At 39.1% G+C, this 19,446-nt stretch overlaps 3 protein-coding genes across 4 annotated transcripts in view; all 3 read right to left on the reverse strand.

The window, feature by feature from the left end:
• The window catches only part of tmc4 (transmembrane channel-like 4), an 11,064-nt gene extending 1,440 nt beyond the window's left edge, over nt 1-9,624 (reverse strand). The window contains exons 1-11 of one of the 2 annotated variants that reach the window (XM_086077539.1): nt 6,997-9,624; nt 6,700-6,913; nt 5,619-5,770; nt 5,242-5,391; nt 5,060-5,145; nt 4,132-4,277; nt 3,899-4,046; nt 2,678-2,836; nt 2,437-2,594; nt 1,041-1,161; nt 55-152 (exon numbers count right to left, since the gene is read on the reverse strand). In XM_086077539.1, coding sequence (XP_085933665.1) covers nt 55-152; nt 1,041-1,161; nt 2,437-2,594; nt 2,678-2,836; nt 3,899-4,046; nt 4,132-4,277; nt 5,060-5,145; nt 5,242-5,391; nt 5,619-5,770; nt 6,700-6,913; nt 6,997-7,042 — 1,478 coding nt within the window. In that variant the 5' untranslated portion in view covers nt 7,043-9,624. The remainder of the gene's footprint in view (nt 1-54; nt 153-1,040; nt 1,162-2,436; nt 2,595-2,677; nt 2,837-3,898; nt 4,047-4,131; nt 4,278-5,059; nt 5,146-5,241; nt 5,392-5,618; nt 5,771-6,699; nt 6,914-6,996) is intronic. The other variant, XM_086077540.1, reaches the window with a different exon arrangement.
• A 260-nt stretch (nt 9,625-9,884) lies between these two features.
• On the reverse strand, nt 9,885-15,937 carry mboat7 (membrane bound O-acyltransferase domain containing 7). Its single transcript, XM_086078808.1, has 9 exons — nt 15,841-15,937; nt 14,698-14,780; nt 14,431-14,560; nt 13,982-14,108; nt 13,746-13,902; nt 12,026-12,221; nt 11,737-11,889; nt 10,753-10,929; nt 9,885-10,614 (listed from the first exon to the last, which is right to left on the reverse strand). Exons 2-9 carry the CDS (start codon nt 14,771-14,773, stop codon nt 10,233-10,235), a joined length of 1,398 nt encoding a protein of 465 aa, XP_085934934.1. The 5' UTR covers nt 14,774-14,780; nt 15,841-15,937; the 3' UTR covers nt 9,885-10,232.
• Nucleotides 15,938-16,125: 188 nt separating this feature from the next.
• rps9 (ribosomal protein S9) lies at nt 16,126-18,774 on the reverse strand. The gene is made up of 5 exons (XM_086079592.1): nt 18,707-18,774; nt 18,080-18,195; nt 17,215-17,337; nt 16,851-17,037; nt 16,126-16,383 (listed from the first exon to the last, which is right to left on the reverse strand). The coding sequence occupies exons 2-5, from the start codon at nt 18,174-18,176 to the stop codon at nt 16,206-16,208; spliced, it is 585 nt and encodes a 194-aa protein (XP_085935718.1). The 5' UTR covers nt 18,177-18,195; nt 18,707-18,774; the 3' UTR covers nt 16,126-16,205.
• Nucleotides 18,775-19,446: the final 672 nt, after the last annotated feature.

The raw sequence follows: 19,446 nt of genomic DNA on the forward strand, positions 1-19,446 counted from the left end.
CAGGATTCCACCAAAATGTGAGACGAGACAGTATTTCCAATTATTGAAGTGCACCTGCGTGGAAACTCCACCAATCCGAGTACACCGACGGTGACAATGAGGTCGAAAAGCATCAACTTGTACATTTCTTGTCCCACTCGCGTTTCCCAGCACTAGAAAAAAAATAAAAATCGACGATGTTGACGTACAAACAGGATTTTGTTGACAAATTTGCTGAGTTGGTAAAAGTACTCACGGTGCAGCCATTTTGTCTTGTACAGCCTCTTGTTGTCGACGAAAAATGACATCACAGTGCCTAAGGGCTCACATTCGTAAACTGAGTTCTTAGACAATGTGATGTCATTTTCAGTGGACAGCATGTGTGAGGAAAAGGCAAAATGGCCGCCTCCTGAGATTGATAAAACAGGTGGATTTTCCTGCTTAATTCAGGTACCACAAACACAATATTCATCATAATACCATGTGAGGGCAAATAAAACATATAAAGAAAATGTTTGACTTGACTTCCACTTTCAGTAGTAGTATAGACACATGTATTAAAAATGCTCATGTACTTAACTCATTCACTGCCATTGACGGCTATAGACGTCAAAAATTAATTTGAACTATTTTTTATCAGTTTAAATTTTTTTTCCACTTTGTTAACAACAGTATGAAAACCTATAATTTTTTTTTTGTATATTTAGAACAGATATAAAATCGTGACTAGTAAAGTCATGCGACAAATTTTAATCGCCTGACGCCCCTCATTTTTAATATTTTTTTCTTTTCAAAATATTTAAAAAGAAAAAAATGAAGAAAATAATATAAAAAAATAGGGGTGTCAGGTGATTACATTTTTTAATTGTAATTAATCGCATGACTTTACTAGTTAACTCACGTTTAAAAAAAAATATTAAAAATTAGGGGCGTCAGGTGATTACATTTTTTTATTGTAATTAATCGCATGACTTTTTTAAACTGGACTTTAGGGCACTCTGCTGTTATTTAGAAATGACATATTTCGATTGTTATGTGGTATTTCCTTTGTGTCTGCTTACCGGGTACTCCTCGTGGTTGTACTGGCACACCGCACATTTCTTGGCATCCGCCTGGCATGTGATCTGACCCCACAGGGTGAAAAGCAGAACTCCCAAGCTCACCAAGCGCAAGAACACCGCCCTGAACATGACAGAATGCAATTATTACGGAAAGCTGTTTCCATAATCACTACTGTATGAATTTTTGAATGACACAATTAATAAAAACTAGTAGCATACAGGTGTTTTAAAACTAGTGCACAGTTTTTCTCAATGCAAACTTTACTGTATTTATTATTCTATTCATTGGATTATCTGCCTACCCACAAGGCCACATACTCAGGTGTCCGGTTGTTATGCCGACACACAGCTTTGAGAAGGATTAGTTTGACGCACTTTAAACTCAATACGCTTCGCATGGTCTTAACTCATTCACTGCCATTGACGTAAAAAAATCACTTTATTTCTATAAATTTAAAAAAAATTCCACTTTTGTTAACAAAAATATGAAAACCTGGGATTATTATTTTTTTGTACATTTAGATCAGATATAAAGTTTGTGATTGATCGTGAGTTAACTAGAGAAGTCATCCGATTAATTATGATTAAAAAATAATAATCGCCGGACGCCCCTAATTTTTAATAATCTCTTCTTTTTTTTTATGAAAAGATTATTATTGTTTTCATATATATTTTTTAAAGAAAATAAAAAAATATATTTTTTCTAAAATAGAATAGATTGAAAATAAAAAATATATATATATTTTTTAAAGAAAAGATGATAAAAAAAATATAATAATAATAATAATTAAAAAAACGAAAGAAAAATACAATAAAAAAATAATAATTACAATTATTAAAAAAAAATATTTAAAAAATATATATTTATTAAAGAAAAGATTATTAAAACATAATTAAAATCTTTTGTTAAATATGAAAGATTATTATTATTATTTTCAAATAATTACATTTTTTAATAGAAAAGATTATTAAAAATTAGGGGCGTCAGGCGATTAAAATTTGTAATCGTAAGTAATTGCATGCATGATTTCACTAGTTAACTCACAATTAATCACAAATTTTATATCTGTTCTAAATGTACAATAAAAAAATCAAGGTTTTCATACTTTTGTTAACAAAAGTGGAAAAAAATGTTAAACTAATCAAAATAGTTCAAATTAATTTTGACGTCTATAACCGTCAATGGCAGTGAATGAGTTAATATAATACACACAGTTGAAATACGTCACGCATAGTCTTGACATAGCATAACAACGACAACAAGCACGTTCAATTATACAGTTCATTGTCGCCTGTGAAATAGAAGTGGCTTGGCGAGGAGTTGCCGCGTGACACCGGATTTCTGTCTGAAATTCTCCACATCAAAAAGTCAACCCCACAAACGATGGGATCGAACCTCAACAGGGCCATTATGACTGTGGTGCTGGGCGGATATCGCTCGGCGAGCGCGATCTGGTCACAGAGAAGCGGCACCAGGAAGTTAACAGCCGTGATCACAATGGAGGGCAGATACTCAAAGATCAAACCCAGAATCCCCTCCTGACCGCTCCTCTTCTGTGATGGGGGGCGAAAGTCAAAACAACAATTACACGTCGTCCATTTAATCCGGACCACGTGCGCCAGTCACGAGCGCTTACCTGACTGAAAACAGTGGCCTCAAAGATGCCAAAGCAGGCGGCGCCGATGAGCCCCAAAGCAACAAAAGCCATCAAGATGCGAACAAAGTACAAGATTATCTTTTGGAATGTGGTCAGAGCGGCTGCCTTCCTCTTCCGGGATTGCTCCTCCAGGTCCACCTGAGTTGACCAAAAACAAACGAGACAGGATGATACAGAAAAATGTCATGTTGTTAAGGAGCGGTTGTAAATGACCGACTACGAAAAGTGTGTTCAGTTAGAAACGTTTTTGTTGTTGTTCATTAAGCATTTTAAAGTTGTTGATTGTCCAATCATTCAGATTTTAAATTAGGGTTTCAAAAAACTTAAAGCAGAAGTATTTTTTTATTTTTATATATATATAGACAATAATATGTTCTATGAAGCCCCAGTAGTCTAAACATGACATTCTGATTAATATATCAGTTATGAAGCAAAATCCAGCAGTTTTTATCAATATCAGAAGGTGGCCATTTTGCCACTTGCTGTCGAGTGAAAACGACATCACAGTTACTCAGGGCTCAGGCAACGACCAATCACAGCTCACCTGTTTTCTGAAGCTGAGCTGTGATTGGTTGTTACCTGAGAAACATTGATGTCATCTTCAGTCGACAGCAAGTGGCAAAATGGCCGCCCCGAGATGGATAAAAACGGCAGGATTTTGCTACTTAACTCATATTCCACTAACACAATATCAGAAGGCGGCCATTTTGCCACTTGCTGTCGAATGAAAATGACATCACAGTTGCTTAGGTCTCAGGTAACAACCAATCACAGCACAGCTTCAGAAAACAGGTGAGCTATCCATCTCAGGGGGCGGCCATTTTGCCACCGGCTGTCGACTGAAGATGACATCACAGTTGCTCAGGCAGCGACCAACCACGGCTCACCTGTTTTCCGAAACTGAGCTGCGATTGGCTGTTACCTGAGACCTGAACAACATTGATGTCATCTTCAGTCGACAGCAAGTAGCAAAATGGCCGCCCCCTCAGATGGATAAAAACAGCTGTATTTTGCTGCTTAACTCATATTCCACTAACCCAATATTAACCAGAATACCATATTTGGAACTAGCAGGGCTGCAAATCTTTGGGGGGGGGGGGTTGACTTCCCATTTAAGAGTCAGGGTCTAAGATGCAAGGTGGGTCAGCTCTTACGGAGTCACCAAAAATGTGGTCCCGCCTCTGACCTCTGACCTCTGACCTGTAGCTGGTAGTGGATGTTCTTCTGCTTCAGCTTGGTCGCTCGTTCTCCCAGGCAACCGTAGTCCCATCCCGTGAACGCGATCTTGCTGTAGTTGCCCACGGCGCTGCCTCCCGTCGCCACGGCAACTCGAGCCGCGCTCCCCATCCTGCGTGAGAGCGGCCGGGAAGAGGACATTCCGTTTTTCAAATAAACACAACGTGAGGCAAATGCAAGTTTGCTCGGTGGCCGACCGAGCCATGATGCAGATGAGGCAAAACGCAAAGTAGAAGACGGCGGTGAAGAGGTAGGCCAGCGGGATGTTGTAGGAGAAGTCGTTGTCAACCACCAGCGAGTTGCTGTAGTAGCCATAAAAAAGGTACGAATACTCCATGAAACCCTGAACAAAGGGAGAAAAGTAGGGATAGAGCGATTATCGCGCCGATATTCAGCATTTTGACACATATCGGCATCGGCCATTTTTGAAGAATCATACGACCGATAATAGATCTATTTAAAAAAGTGTTCAGGGGAAAAAAACAAAAAACATGGAACTAATTATTAAAATTTTCATAGATGCTTCTGACCCTGGGAACTCTCTGCACCTTCTGTTTTTGTTTAAAATCAAAACTTAGATGAGTAAAATGTAATACTTTATTTACTGTAGCAAACAATAGGGAGCTATTTACTTATGTTTTTATTTAACTTTGGAAGACATGCTACTTTTTGTTGGATTAAAAAAAATTATATATTAAAATTTTTTTTATTTTTTTTTAAGTCCAAAGTTTACGAACCCTAAAAGTTATTCAATAAACTTATAATTATTTTTTTCAAGCCAATATTTTTTAAGCCAATATTTTCCCTATTAGTGAAAATGAATATCGGCTCCAAATATCTGTTATCGGCGTCCTTGACTACTAATAATCGGTATCAGCCCTAAAAAAAAACATATCGGCCTATCCCTAGAGAAAAGCTCTTCAAAAAGCACAGAGACACATCAACAATTCTTTAGATCAGTGTTTCGCAACCTTTAGTAAAACTTTTTTTTTTAAAGCAGCTCTTGAAATTATTAGATTGCACCTATGAGAATTGCCAGCGGTCAAAATTATGAGCATAATCGAAGTCCCCATTAAATTGTTATTCAACATGATCAAGTTGTGTGGGGTGACTTGAGTTTCTCACCGTTCCCGAAAGGAAGTCAAGGATGTAATTATAGAACACCACCAAGCCGTGAGGATTGGGATCGTATTGCATGCATTCCGCCGGCCCTGCAAAACACACACGCACGCACGCGGACAGTGCAACGTGTGTACACAACACGCGCGCACACACACACGCTCCATGTTGCTGAGTGGCGCGCATACCGCTGTTGTTCGCGGGGCCGCTGTCGACAGATCTGAAGACGATGCTGGGGATGAAGACGAACCCGGCGATCAGTAAAAAAGAGACAAAATTAAGAACCACCAGGAAACGCAGGAACAGGAAGTAAGACTGCACTCCTCCGCCAAAGTTCCCTGAGAGGATAAAAAAAACCCCACAAAGTTGCCGAAAAAAAAGCCGAAATGAAATGAAGGGAAATGACAGTAAATGTCGAATCTGAGACATCAAATGCTTTGAATTGGTCAACAAATGTATACAATATCTCTCAATATGGACATTTTATTTTGAAGAAAAAAAATACTGTAAAAAGTGTGGAATTCTTAACTGAGTGAATTAAACAAAATACTTGGTGTACTTTTACCTCCAATCTGCTGCAAAGACTTCCTCCACAGTATAAAGAGGTTTAGGAACTCTCTGGTATTATTTTTCATTTTCTTGAGGGTTTTGCGTTTCTTTTGTTTCCACGACGACATCCTGGAGGAGGCTACGGGCACCTGCATTTCCTGCACCTGCCTAGTGACAGAAGACAATGCACAAATAGATTACGACTGTATTCATACGGTGAGAGAAACTATTTTTTTTCTCCATATGATATTGCAATTAACTCATTCACTCCCAGACATTTTCACTGAAGCAATCCCCTTCGCTCCCGGCTCTTTTATTGGATTTTGACAGTTTTTTCAAGGCCCACAGAATATTGTGTTCTATTGCTATAAAAACATGGAATCTACCAAAAGAAAGATTAGAGTCTCTTCTTTCATCAGGACAAGAATTATATATATATATCAATCTGTTTCCGTTTTGCAGCAATTAGCATTAGAATATAGCTAAGTTTCGTCATTATTCACAAATCTGTTTAGAACTGTGGGTAAATCAGCTTGTTTGCAACATGGCCCCCGGTTGATCTCTTATACTCTGCTGCCACCTGCTGGCCGTTTTTTGTAATAACTACCATTTCTTCAACCGTTCTGTGCCGTTGAGATGCTGCATCTCAAAGCCTTCTGTATGCTCTAGCATTTTAAAAAAAACATAAAATATCACATAAAACCTTCAAAATATAACATATTTATACGTCTTTGGGAGCAAATTTAAATGGCAAAAAAAAAGACTATCTAGTTAAATGTAGTGTAAATAAACTTGACTATAAATCTGATTTGTTTGATAAGCTCATTTGTGGGTGCAAGTGAGAGTTAATGAGACAGTGGATATAAAAAGTCTACACACCCCTTTTCAAATACCAGGAATTAACCGATTACATTTAGCATATTAAAAATGCCTCTGATTAACCCAAAAATAAACTTCAGATGTTCTAGTAGGCTTTTTCTCTAATTACCTCAGCTTATTATTTTTGCAACACTTCTGGCATTTGTAACAGCAGCAAAAAAAAAAAAAAAGTTTTTTTAAATTAAATAATAAAAAAATATATAAAAATGTTTTCCCACCTCACAGCCCTTTTCAGCGCCATGGGCAGAGGGATGGTGCGCAGCTCCCGAGGCTCTGATTCTGTGTAGCCATCAACATCATCATCATCATAATCATCTTCATCTGTGGCTGCCGAGTTCCAGTTGAAGTGAGGGTAGTTGCGATTGGACCCTCGAGATGAAGAGCGTCTTAAGCTCAGTGACCCCCGGCCGTTGGGGGTCACGTAATCTTCCACTGCAAGACAATGAAGGCTTTTAAACAGGTCAAAAAAAAAATATATATATCATATTTAGTGTTGGAAAAATAGAATGACACACCTTCAGCGTATTCGTAGTCACTTGATGCTTGTCTGTGTGGGTCCATTCCGTATCAATTACGCTGTAACTATGATTACAAGTCAAAATAAAAATAAAACATTTGCCTTGAGGAAGCGTGTGTGTTTCCGGGATTCTCGCTCCCCTCCTCTGATGGACTTTAGCCTCTTTGCAAGCGCACTTCCTTGTACGGTATAGTATGCTTTAACCCATTAGAACCCACAACTAAAAGGCACAATTCTTCCCATTGTGCAGGTGACTGTACAACATACAGTGGATATAAAAAGTCCACACACCCCCCACTTCCCGCGTTTAAATGCTACTTTTTGGTGATATATAAAATGGCGTGAGCAATAATTAGTACAACTCAACTGGGTGAAAATTTAATTCTGAAAAACCCAGAGTAGAACAGCTGAAATTTATTGGGGTTAATAAGAGGCACTCTAAATGGTGGCAGGTGTTTACCAACCAGGGTTATTATAGTTTGGGAAAGTTTCATTTTAGTGAGTTTTTATTTCGTTTTGATTTGTTTTTTAAATGTAGATAGTTTTAATTAGTTTTCAGGGTGGTTCTGTTAGTTTTTATTAGTTATTCCATAAATGATTAGCTTTAGTTAGTTTCAGTATTAGTTTTAGTTTAAAAAAAAAATAATGCACAATATTTATTTTAAAAAAAAACATGGAACGACATCATCTGAAGGTGCTTTTCTATTGGCTGCTGCTGCTCGATGATGTCACTTTTGTGTGACACACTTTCAAACGTCCTTATTCCGGTTAATATCAAAAATAAATCTACTTAAAATCACATTTAAAATCATCCCCAAAGGCTCATGCATTCAATTAATAGCCAAAAACTAAAACGAAGGACATTTTTGCTAATTATAGTTTTCGTTTTGTTAAAAGCATTTTTTTTTTCGTGAACAAAATTTTATTTTTTTCATTTTAGTTATTTTTTGTTAGTTTTAAATAACTAAAATAAACATTGTTACCAACTCCCATTTAAAATGAGTTCCAATGTGATTGGTTCATTCTGACAACATCCACATTGCCAAATATGTAAGGGTGTGCACATTTATGCAACCACCATTTCGCAGGTGCTTATTTTTACGGTACTTGCATCTTTGAAATGATTTATCCCGGTCTAATCTTTTATGTCACAAAACCTGGCATTTGACCAGGGGTGTGCAGACTTTTTAAGATCCACTTCATGCCCAAGTTGTGACCTTCAAAAAAAATATCGACAGTGATGGAATAAGAATCACATTTGAGTACAGGGGAAGAAAATAAAACTCTTGTGAGGTTAACAGGCAGGTGCGTTTTTTTGTGTTGTCAAGGTGCAGTTCACTGTGGCAGTTTAACCAACGTCATATAGAAAGACATTTATCATGGCAGTATATTGTATATGTGTCAAAATGAACAATTCTTTGCTAAATGAATGGCAGGTAACATACAAAAATGCATAATGAAAAGTGGCAACAACAAAAAAAGAAATATTTGCGTGGCTTGGCGTGCAACATGCAAGCTTCCTTTGCACTTAAAATGGTTGCTGGCCGATTCACGCCAGAGCCAACAGAGGCAGCACAAAGGTCAACATTGAGCGTGTCAACGCACGCACAGGTTCGCTCAGAAATAGGCGCGCGCATCTCTCCGAAAAAAAGACAACCCGATGCACATCTTTATACGACTCAAGGACGGTTTTTTAGATCAAAAGCGACTTTCGGATTCTCATCACTTGTCGTTACACCCCCAGTCAGAATAACGAAAGTGCCCCAAAAATTTCATTGAATCACAATTAAATATTGCTGATTTTTTTTCCTTCTTTTTTCTGCGGCATGAGGTAAGAATTACTTTTGTTTTAGACACACTTACAAACTCATATTTTGACCATGTTAGAATGGAAGAGATCGAACCCTCAAAAATAAAAAAATTCCCATTCCTGCCCTGTGGCTAAATGGTTTCCAAATGACAGCGGCTTGGACCATCGTATTGTTTATACACAGTGGTGCCTTGAGATACAAGCTGAATTTGATCCACGGCCACAGTCGTAACTCGTAACTCAAAACGCATCTCTCAAATCCTCTTTGAAAAGAATGGAAATGCCATTATCCCATTTTACCTTCCCGTCCAAAATAAATGTCTTTGAATAAGAAAAATAGCAAAAATATTTGACTTTATAAATACATACAGTCATGTAATAACTAAATAGAAAGTAAATAATTAAACCGTTTTGGACCTTTTTTGTTGTTTCAGTTCACTGGACATTGTGCTTCTTTTGGTATGTGTGCCTTGGCCACAAGGGGGCAGTACAACACAGACACAGAATACAGACACACGAAGAAGAGTTACAACCCAACCGATATGGATTTTTTTTAGGCTAATGCTGATTTTGATAGTTGGCAGAATCAAATTCCAATAACAGATTAATTTTGAAAACTATATGATGAAATTTTTTTTTTGTTATTTTTGGTCCCATTTGATTGTTTTACAATACTTTGTTATTGTTAACTCATTCACTGCCTTTGACAGCTATAGACGTCAAAAATTCATTTGAACTATTTCTATTAGTTTAACATTTTTTCCCACTTATGTTAACAAGAGTATGAAAACCTAGAATTTTTTTATTGTATTAGAACCAATATAAAATTTGTGATTAATCGTGAGTTAACTAGTGAAGTCATGCGATTAATTATGATTACAAATTTTAATCGCCTGATGCCCCTAATTTTTAATAATCTTTTCTTTTTACACATTTTTTAAATAATCTTTTTTTTAAGAAAAGATTACAAAAAATTAGGGGCGTCAGGCGATTACAATTTTTAATCGTAATTAATCGCATGACTTCACTAGTTTAATTAATTAATCACAAATTGTATATCTGTTCTAATACAATAAAAAAAAAGATAGGTTTTCATACTCTTGTTAACAAAAGTGGGAAAAATTTTGAAACTAAATGAATTTTTGACGTCTATAGCTGTCAATGGCAGTGAATGAGTTAATAAGTATTGCCAATTATAAAAGAGTCAATTTTGGCCGATAAAATTGGCCCTTCACTTGTATCATTTGATTTAGTCAAACTATGTGATGTAATTCTCTTTCACCTGAAAAACTTGTAAGTTGGGTCACTTGTATCTCAAGGCACCACTGAGCATGTAAAAAAAAAAAAACTGTTGAAAATAAAAGTCTTGAGCAGATTCCAACTCACGTCCCGTCCCTCCAGTTCCGTCAAGCGGCATCCCACATTCAGTCATGTTTTTCACTTTTATCGCCATTTGTTATTTTCGTCTTCTCCTTGTCTCGCCTCCTTCCTCCCTTGAGAGCTCCGCCCACAATTATGCAGCCGACGGCCAGCACGTGCACGGCGAAGTAGATGGACGACCAGTAGCTGATGGTGTCGGAGGCTTTGAGCAGCACGAAGCCCATGCACATGTAATCGTACGCTCGCATCTTCAGGAACCAGTGGACCCAGTCGAAGATGTTCTGGCCGCGCGGGCCCAGCCGCGCTCGGACCGACGCCTCCATGGCCGACTCGGCGGCGATGCAAAGCGGGATGGTGAGGAAAGAGAGGTAGTATCCGGCGTGTAAGCCGTGCCAGTAGGCGCTGATGAACATGGTCCAACCGGCCCTGAGAGATTTGTCATGTTATGGTCAGTTTGATGCTTTTTAGTCTGCTTAAATCTGAAGATGCTTCAAACCAGCATTTGAGAAGATCAAAAATGGAGTGTGTGTGATCAATAAACCAAGCAATTTTGTCCTCCCTCACCTGAGCGTGTAGGACTTGAAGGGGGCGTTGGGGTAGATGTAGTGATGAAGCCACCACTGCACCGTCATGTTCCAGTAACGCATGCCGTGACGCACCTTCACGCAGAAGTCCGTGTTGTAGCAGTCGATGTTCTGGATGGTTTTAAAGTCGTATGCCTCCTCGGCCAGTGATTCGGGGCTTCGGAAAAGCAGAAGGAAACGTTAAAGAGCAGGCCCACACGACAGCAAATGTGCCGAATTCTCACGTACCTTATTTCTATTTGAACTCATTCACTGCCATTGACGGTTATAGACGTCAAAATTGATTTAAACTATTTCCATTAATTAATTTTTTTCCCCCTTTTGTAACAAGAGTATGAAAACCTAGGAAAAATGTTTTATTGTACATTTAGAACAGATATAAAATATAATATATATAACTAGTGTAATCATGTAATTAATTACGATTACAAATTTTAATTGGCTGCCGCCCCTAATTTTAACTCATTGACTGCCATTGACGGCTCCAGACGTCAAAAATTCATTTGAACTATTTCTATTAGTTTAAATTTTGTATACACTTTTGCTAAAGAGTATGAAAACCTAGATTTTTTTTATTGTACATTCAGAACAGATATACAATTTGTGATTAATCGTTAGTTAACTAGTGAAGTCATGCGATTAATTAAAAATTGTTTTAATTGCCCCTAATTTCAATTTTTTTTTTTAATAAGATCAGACGATTAAAATTTGTATTTGTAATTAATCTCATTACTTCAATAGTTGACTAACGATTAATAGCACATTTTATATATATTTATCTTTTCTAGATTTTCATAAAAAATTAAATGAAAAAAATGTTAAACTAAGAGAAATAGTTCACATGATTTTTTTTACGTCTTTAGTCGTCAATGGCAGTGAATGAGTTAACATGGCTAAAAGCGTCCAAAAGTTTATTTTTCACGTTGCTGTCCCTTTTAATAGGTGTCAATTCACATTTGCGTACCTGTAGCTGACGGTGGGTCCGCCGCCCGGTTTGCACTCAGCCCGTTCTGGATAGCAGCCCAGCCCGGCGCTGATGCATCCGGCCTCAGCGCCGCACCACGCGGCGTAGAAACGCATCCTGAACACGAAGAACACCACGATCATGTAGAAAAACCTGATGTGAGGGAGAAAGGGAAGCAATGTGCGTTAAAAACAGAATTTCATGAACAGTCGTTGGCATTTTCATTTTCCCTTATTTTGTGGAAGCTGCAAAAGCCATCTAAACATTGACACAGGTCACGAGAGGTCACCTGAAAAAGAAATTGTGATCCAGGAAGTCGTCGGTGCGGACGTAAGCCAGAGGGAAGACGGAGTTTACAGCCAGGAAGAGCGCACCGAAGACGGGCACCAGTTTCAGCCGCTGCACGCACGGGACCCAGCCGGGCAAGGCCAGCGGTCTGGGCTGCTCCAGCCAGTCGGTGTACGTTTGGAAACGAAAGAACGGGCCTTTTGGGGGGAAAATTGAGAAAAGGCAGTGATGAGAGGACGACGGGTGGCAAATGAACCGTGGACTTAACACAAAAGGGTAACATGGAGGAAAAGATGGCATTGGATAGGGGAAGAGCACAACAATAAAGTAGAGCTACATTTGTAGGGCTGAACCATTTTGAAAAAGAATCAATTGCTAATTGTAATTTCCCAATAATGCAATTGCGATTTTAAATGTGCTATTTCTTCAAGGTCCTCTTCCCGTGTAATTTTAAACTCATTTTGCTCCCAAAAACGCATAAATATGTTCTATTTCAAATGTTTTAAGTGTTCCAAAGACGTATTTATAGGTTTTTTAACGCTATGGCTTTGATGCAGCCTCTCAACTGCAAAGAACGGTTGAAGAAATGGTAGTTATTACACAAACGGCCAGCGGGTGGCAGCAGAGCAAAATAGATCAACCAGGGCTATGTTGAAAAAAAGAAGAAGCTCTTTTACTCACATTTCTAAATAGATTTGTGAATAATGACGAAATGTAGCTATATTCTAATGCTAACTGCTGCAAAACGTAAACAGATAAAAAATATACAATTTTTCCTGATGAAAGAAGATACTCTAATCTTTCTTTTGATAGGTTCCATCTGTTTATAGCAATAGAACACAATATTCTGTGGGCCTTGCGAAAATCAGTCAAATCCAGTAAAACTGCCGGGAATGAAGGGGGTTGCTTCAGTGAAAATAGTGAATGAGTTAAGGAGGTGCATTTATACTGAGACTAGATTACACACAGGTGGACTCTATTTATTATCATCGGTCATTCGGGTCAACACTGGATCATTCAGAAATCATCAGGGAACTTCTGGAGTCACTTGTCTGCACTGAGAGAAAAGGGGGTGAATAATTTCACACACCCTACTTTTAAGTTATTTCTTTGTAACATGAATAAATAACTATTGCATACATTTTATTCCACTACACAAATGTGTCCCACTTGGTGGTGTTTTTTCAAAAAAAATGGTTTTTTTTATATATTTAATTTTGAAGCCGGAAATGTGGCAAAGGGTCAAAAGGTTCCATATAAATAACTGACTGAACAGTTACGTAAAAAAATTAACTAACCAACTAACTTTATGGGATGTTTTGTACAAAACAAAACACAAATGTTGATAAATGACCCACAAAGTTTGGTCAAATTGATCCAAATAGCAAGTCAGTCACTTTTTTTTATTTTTTTTTACCCAAATTAAGTTGATGGCTTTTTTCCCCCCTCCAAATTGCAGCCTTTGCATTTGAAAATTTGCATTCTGCTACATTGCGATGTCAATTGATGAATTGCACAGCCCTCTATAACATTAGTACTGCTTCTAATGGTTTACGAGTAATACGGATGCAGACTCACACAATGTTGGACAAGGAGCCGAGTGAGACAAAAAGAGACAAGTGGTTAAAAGTAAAGCCATTTCAAAACAGGATGAGCAACACGCATGCAAACGTTTCCACATATCCTCTCCCGAGTAACGCAACTTCCTCCTCCCGACTCACCTGTCATCACACCCACGTAGCAGTAGCTGTACGACATGATGTCGTACAGCGACGGCTCCCGGGCCAGACAACCGACAACCGAAGATCTGGCGAAGGAGCTCACTTCCTTCTTCTTCTCCACGTGGAAGCTGTGCACCTCATTGGCGAGGCTCACCATCTAAATTGCATCAGAGTGCAGAAAAGTGGAGAGAAAAAAAAACTAGTGTTTGGATTTTGGCTAATAGAAAATGGTGTACCTTGAGGGTGAGAAGCAGCTGGACGGCGTTGGCAAAAGGCGTCGGCGCTGGGAAACCGAACCATGTGACCAGCCGGAAGAAGAGGAGGTAGAGAAAAGTCCAGGCGAGACTCAGTGTAGGGGCGTGCCTTTATACACGGAGGAGAATGGAATCAGCTAAGAGAATTAAGTGCATATAAAAAGTCTTAACACCCCCTCTTCAAACACCATGTTTATGTCATATCATAATCATTGAATTTTGATTATTTTCTTTTCCAGACGGAACTCCAAAATAACATGAGCGTGAATGGTTTTCGTTAATTCTGAGCTCAGCCACACTCCAGTTATACTGTAAGAGGGTGTACACACTTATGCAACCATATCATATCAGCTCTTTTTACTTCCTCTTCAGAAATAAATAAATAAATTGACTTGTATATGATATTAATGTAATATTAATGCGGTCTGTACCTCCAACTGCTCTTGATAATAATCCACGTTCCAATCACCGTCACCAGAGAGTGGAGTGTGTGTACTTGACAGGTGGCGAAAATAATGGAGAGGCCCAGAAGCATAGCTGCTCCCTGCTTTGCAGGAGGACCTGAAATCAAAATATTACATAATCAAGACCCCAACTCATTTATTGACAAGCAGTAAAAGAATGAAATGCCAATGTTTACTTTGCAATATACAGATAACAACTTTCCAAATCATGGAAGGACTCAAAAAGACACTCACTGAGGTAACGGAAAAGGAATCCAAGCGGGATGGAGGCTGCTAGGACTCCCAAGTACACCAGCTCATCGGGAGACATTGTTGCTCTAAAGGGAAAAAAAAGAAGAAGATCATTATAAGAGGCGTGTCATAAAGGCTCCGGGACTGGTGTCGCAAAAGGTACACTTCAAACCCAAACTATGAGTTTTCCTCTTCAGCATGTCTACTAAGAGATGTTGCGGCGTTTTGTTCCGTGCACAAGACAAGGAGAGTTGACAATACACCCTGAGCATCTGGCAGTTCCTGGCCAATAAGACCATGCCACAAGATCCCTACTCACCCAATCTGGCTCTGATTTATTTATTTAATACACGGAGAAACAAGATGGTCATGGTGACAGACATGTGGAGGATCCACGAAGAATGAATTCAGGCGTGCATGAAGGCGTGGCAGAGAAAACTGGAAAATCAAAACACTCTCGGGGAATTACTTCGAAGTGGAAAACTTGTAGTGTAGATGTGAAATGTATCTTGTGTGTGGGAACTACAGTATTCAGATAGATCTAATTCACAGATCGAAGATTGAGATCTAATACAACAACCGTGTAAAGAAAAAAAAATCCTTTTGAGGTACACTGTGTTCTTTTAACAAGGTTTATATGTTCTTAGCAAAAAAACAAAACAAAACACCTCTCAGTGTGACACGATTAACTACAACAGCGGGCTTTAAGCAACTCCAATTCTCTATCTAGAAGTTAAAAAACGGCATGCTTTTTCCAACCACTGTAAACGAAGGCGGTCATTTCTGGCTTTAGTGGATTGTGTGCAAAAAAAAGCCATTACATTTATATAACAACATTTCTGTTTAACACTGAAATGTGAGCGTTTTAGTGGCCAGGGCTCCTCGTATTTTGTTCCAATTTGCAGTCAACGTAGCCTGGACTAGGGTAAAGTGATTTTAAAAACTGTTCACTGAAAACGAACACTAAATAGTCCAACCACATGGACGAAGCGGATCGAACGTGTTTGAAAGCAGAAGTCAGCACCCGGGAGGGTTTAGCAGTTTCTCAAAGCTAATAGCGTGATCGCGTATGACACGAACCAGTTAAAACGGCTAGCTAAATTACAGTTTACACAAGCGTGTGTGACACGAAGCCAACATACTTACACGGTTGGTGACCGATGTTAGGTGGAGAGGAACCCAGCACAGCCTTGCCATTCACGAACAGGTCTCTACAGATGGGGAAAGTGCTTCCGGGTTTGTGACGTTTTACTTCGTGATTGGACGCGGCCATTTTAGCTTCGAGGTGGGTTTTGCCGTCACGGTTGAAGGAAATTATTATTATTTTTTTAATATATATATATATAAACATTAGTCAAAGCCGTTCTGATATGTTACAGTTTCAAAGATGTGTGTTAACAATTGAATTGAAAACACCCAACTCAAGTCAACTCAGTTTGTTTGGTCAAACATTTATTGAAAGCATGACAGAACAGGAAGTATCGGAACACATTTCCTGATTGACATCCTTCTTAATCCTCCTCCTCGTCATCACCTCCGCCGGCTCCTGCCTGGCCCTTCTTGGAGTTCTTTCTCTTGACGCGGCCCGGACGTCCGCCGCCGTACGGGGACCTGAGGGAGAAGTCGATGTGCTTCTGGCTGTCCAGGCGGACCACGAAGGAGGGGATGTTCACCACCTGCTTGCGCACACTGCAGAAAGATTGAGGGGGAAACTTCAGAACATGACGCTTGAAACTCATATTTGAGGTCTTTTTATGATATATTCCTAATTTTGTGTGATTAGTGTAGATCTACACAGGCTTCATTTACGAGGAATTCTTGACACCACAGGAAATCTGACCATTTAAAACCTTAATCATCAGCCTGGAGAGTTGCTAGTAACGACCGCTACCATTGCCCGAGGTGCAACCCATGCCTTACCTAGCAGCCCCCCCGACGTCAGTCCGAGCCCTCATTGTGGCAGGATTGGCTCTGGGCAATGCTTTACTGACAAGGTATACGGCTTTGATACCGAATTGACCTTGATGATAGATTTAACCCATCTCAGCGGAGGGTGTTAAAAGCCAACGGTCCGCTGATGGAAGAGGAAGTATCGAGCATTTCGTAAGACTCAACAACCTTTCTCCAAAGTGCTCTTGGAGGCAGCGTCAACGTACCGGATGTGCCTCTGGCGGATCAGCACGCGGGCGTGGTGGATGCTCTTGGCAAGTCCGAGCTTGAAGACCTGAGTTTGCAGCCTCCTCTCCAAGAAGTCCTCAACTTTCAGACCCAGGATGTAATCCAGCTTCATCTTGGCCTCATCCAACACGCCGATACGCACCAGACGTCTGAGCAAGGCATTACCTACATGTGACAAAAGCATTTAGTCTCCTAAAAATAATTTTCAAAAAGTTCCATCAGAGGTAAACGTTAGGCCTCATTTACGAGGAATTCGCGACAACATTGGAAATTCAGATTCGCGAGATTTAAATCACTGGCTCAAATGTCAAAGTGGCTTTTAACGCAGGTTTCCATAAATACCTTCAAACAGACGCTTGGGTTCCTTCTCGTCCAGAGTGAGCAGCTCTCTGGCAGCTTTACGAATCTTGGCCAGGGTAAACTTGACCCTCCACACCTCACGCTTGTTCCTCAAGCCATACTCGCCTAATAGACAGTAGACCAGTTTTTGAGTGTCACGAAACAGGTAGACATTCAAAGTACATAGGCGACCTAGGTCACACTTGAATTTACTCATATCAAATCATTTTTGCAGAACAAAAAAAATGCGAATTATCAGCAGATCCTCAAAATAAAGTTGCTCTGGCTCAGGTGCAAAAAATTAGATTTTAAGGGATATGGTCGAGAGCAGGGTTCACCAATTCCAGTCCTCGAGGTCCGGGCCGAGGTCCTGCAGGTTTTAGATGTTTCTGCCCACTTGCACACCTGATCCATATAATCAGCTCATCATGCCTGATAACGATCCAGATCTTTAGTATCAGGTGTTGGTAGGCGGAAACATCTAAAGCCTGCAGTACTCCGGACCTGAATTGGTTAACCCTGGTCTAGAGTGTCATCAAGAGCTTAAGTCGGGCTGGTAAATTACAAGTGTTTTCCTTTGGTAAGTTGGACCGCCATTATTTGCGGGGTATAGAGACTCAGCCTACCCACAAATAGAAAATTCATGTATAATTGATGCCCATTATACCCCCCCAAAAAGGCAATCGACTACCCTTATCAGTAATAGCAGGGTCAACTGGGACTAATTTCTGTAACTAATTTCACAGCAGAACATCACGCTAGCCTGGTATCTCAATCCTTGGCTTGCAATACAAACTGACAGTCATACTCATAAGTTGGGGTACTCTTAATTCAAAGTAGCACTGTATAGCAATTAGCCCTTACACACCAATGAGTTTTAACTCCTGGTCGAGACGGGACTTCTCGAAGGGACGGCGGGGGGTGACATATGTCTTGCGACAGACCCAGCTCCTGGCAACGGGCATGGCGGCTTACTAGTAGTGCCTGCATAAAACAGAATTTAATCATCAACACATGCCAAACAACAGTGTATTTAATTAATTAGCCAGTGTATGTGATCAAAAACAGACTACGCAAGTTAATGCACGAAGTTCATTAAAACGAATGCAATCTACAATCTAAATAGCATGTTACATCACAAAGCTTATTTTGTAAACTGCGATGGCGTGTCCGCTACTATTTGACGTAAACTTAAGATTCAAAGATACTATTGTGCAAAAAACCAAAACTGCATTACGATTAAAATGCACAAGCACCATTTAGTACGAACGAGAGCAGGCCGCACAGTCGCCGGACCACGTTGCTCCATGAGACTTGTTAGCATTAGCATCAGCTTTAGCGTTAAAAAAACAAAACAAAAACGACACAGCACCATGTTATGGTTTATAAATGACTGAAATTATCAAGCGGGGTAATTCTTCCAAATTATATTTTACATTATATGCCTTCAAAAGTTTAAACGAGACGAAATGAAGTTGCGAAATGTCTTCCATACCTGCTTCGCTCAGGCTCGCGTAGTAAAGAGAAAGCCAATGGCAGCACTGAGCACTTTATATGGCTTTGAACACACTACATATCCCAACATGCTTTTCGCCACTCGAGCGGAAATTTAGATTTTTGGCTTGTCGCCCCCTGCTGCCGGAAAACAACAAACGGTTTTCTAATACCGTAAAACATATTTTAATTCCCTTTTGCACTTACTGTACAAATATTCATGTAACATAATTAGACTAGATTTAATACTTGCCATATTACAACATGCGATTTATAAGAGGGCAAATTACTTTAGCCCCTAGTCAAAGATTATTTGTACTAAATTATTAATATGACTGTTAAAAATAATAATAATTTCCCTCACCGGAAGAATAAGTAATTTAATCAGACCATAAAACTTTGTTCCACATGCATTTGTAAAATGTTAAAGGTTTTTTTTTTTTGCAAAATTTTGGAACCAAGACAAACGTTTTGGTTAGAATTCCTTAAATTATTTTAGAATAAAATAATATGTTTTTTTTTATTGTCACTATACAAATGAACAATGAGATGGAAAGCAGCGTTTTCTCCAGTGCAAAATGTACAGTAAAAAGTGTAAATGCAAAAGTATTTGAAAAAATAAGTGAAAAATAAAATATGAGATATTTATTATTGAAGCAAAACATTAATTGCAATAATGTAATAAATATAATTGTTGCCTAAGTAGTAGTATTACACATTATATGGTTATTATATTTATAT

The sequence above is a fragment of the Leptonotus elevatus genome, chromosome 6 (assembly GCF_054856555.1).
Source record: "Leptonotus elevatus isolate MCC_2025b chromosome 6, RoL_Lele_1.0, whole genome shotgun sequence".
Lineage (NCBI taxonomy): Eukaryota > Metazoa > Chordata > Actinopteri > Syngnathiformes > Syngnathidae > Leptonotus > Leptonotus elevatus.

Excerpts from the sequence above, each read along its gene's own strand:
- mboat7 (XM_086078808.1), bottom strand. The coding sequence starts at position 14,773 with ATGTCTCCCGATGAGCTGGTGTACTTGGGAGTCCTAGCAGCCTCCATC. Across the intron at positions 14,109-14,430 it reads ATTATCAAGAGCAGTTGGAG|GCACGCCCCTACACTGAGTC; the intron begins GTACAGACCGCA and ends CCGTGTATAAAG. Across the intron at positions 10,615-10,752 it reads TTCAAGTCCTACACGCTCAG|GGCCGGTTGGACCATGTTCA; the intron begins GTGAGGGAGGAC and ends CAAATCTCTCAG.
- rps9 (XM_086079592.1), bottom strand. The coding sequence starts at position 18,176 with ATGCCCGTTGCCAGGAGCTGGGTCTGTCGCAAGACATATGTCACCCCC. Across the intron at positions 17,038-17,214 it reads ACCCAAGCGTCTGTTTGAAG|GTAATGCCTTGCTCAGACGT; the intron begins GTATTTATGGAA and ends TGTCACATGTAG. Across the intron at positions 16,384-16,850 it reads ATCCGCCAGAGGCACATCCG|TGTGCGCAAGCAGGTGGTGA; the intron begins GTACGTTGACGC and ends ATCTTTCTGCAG.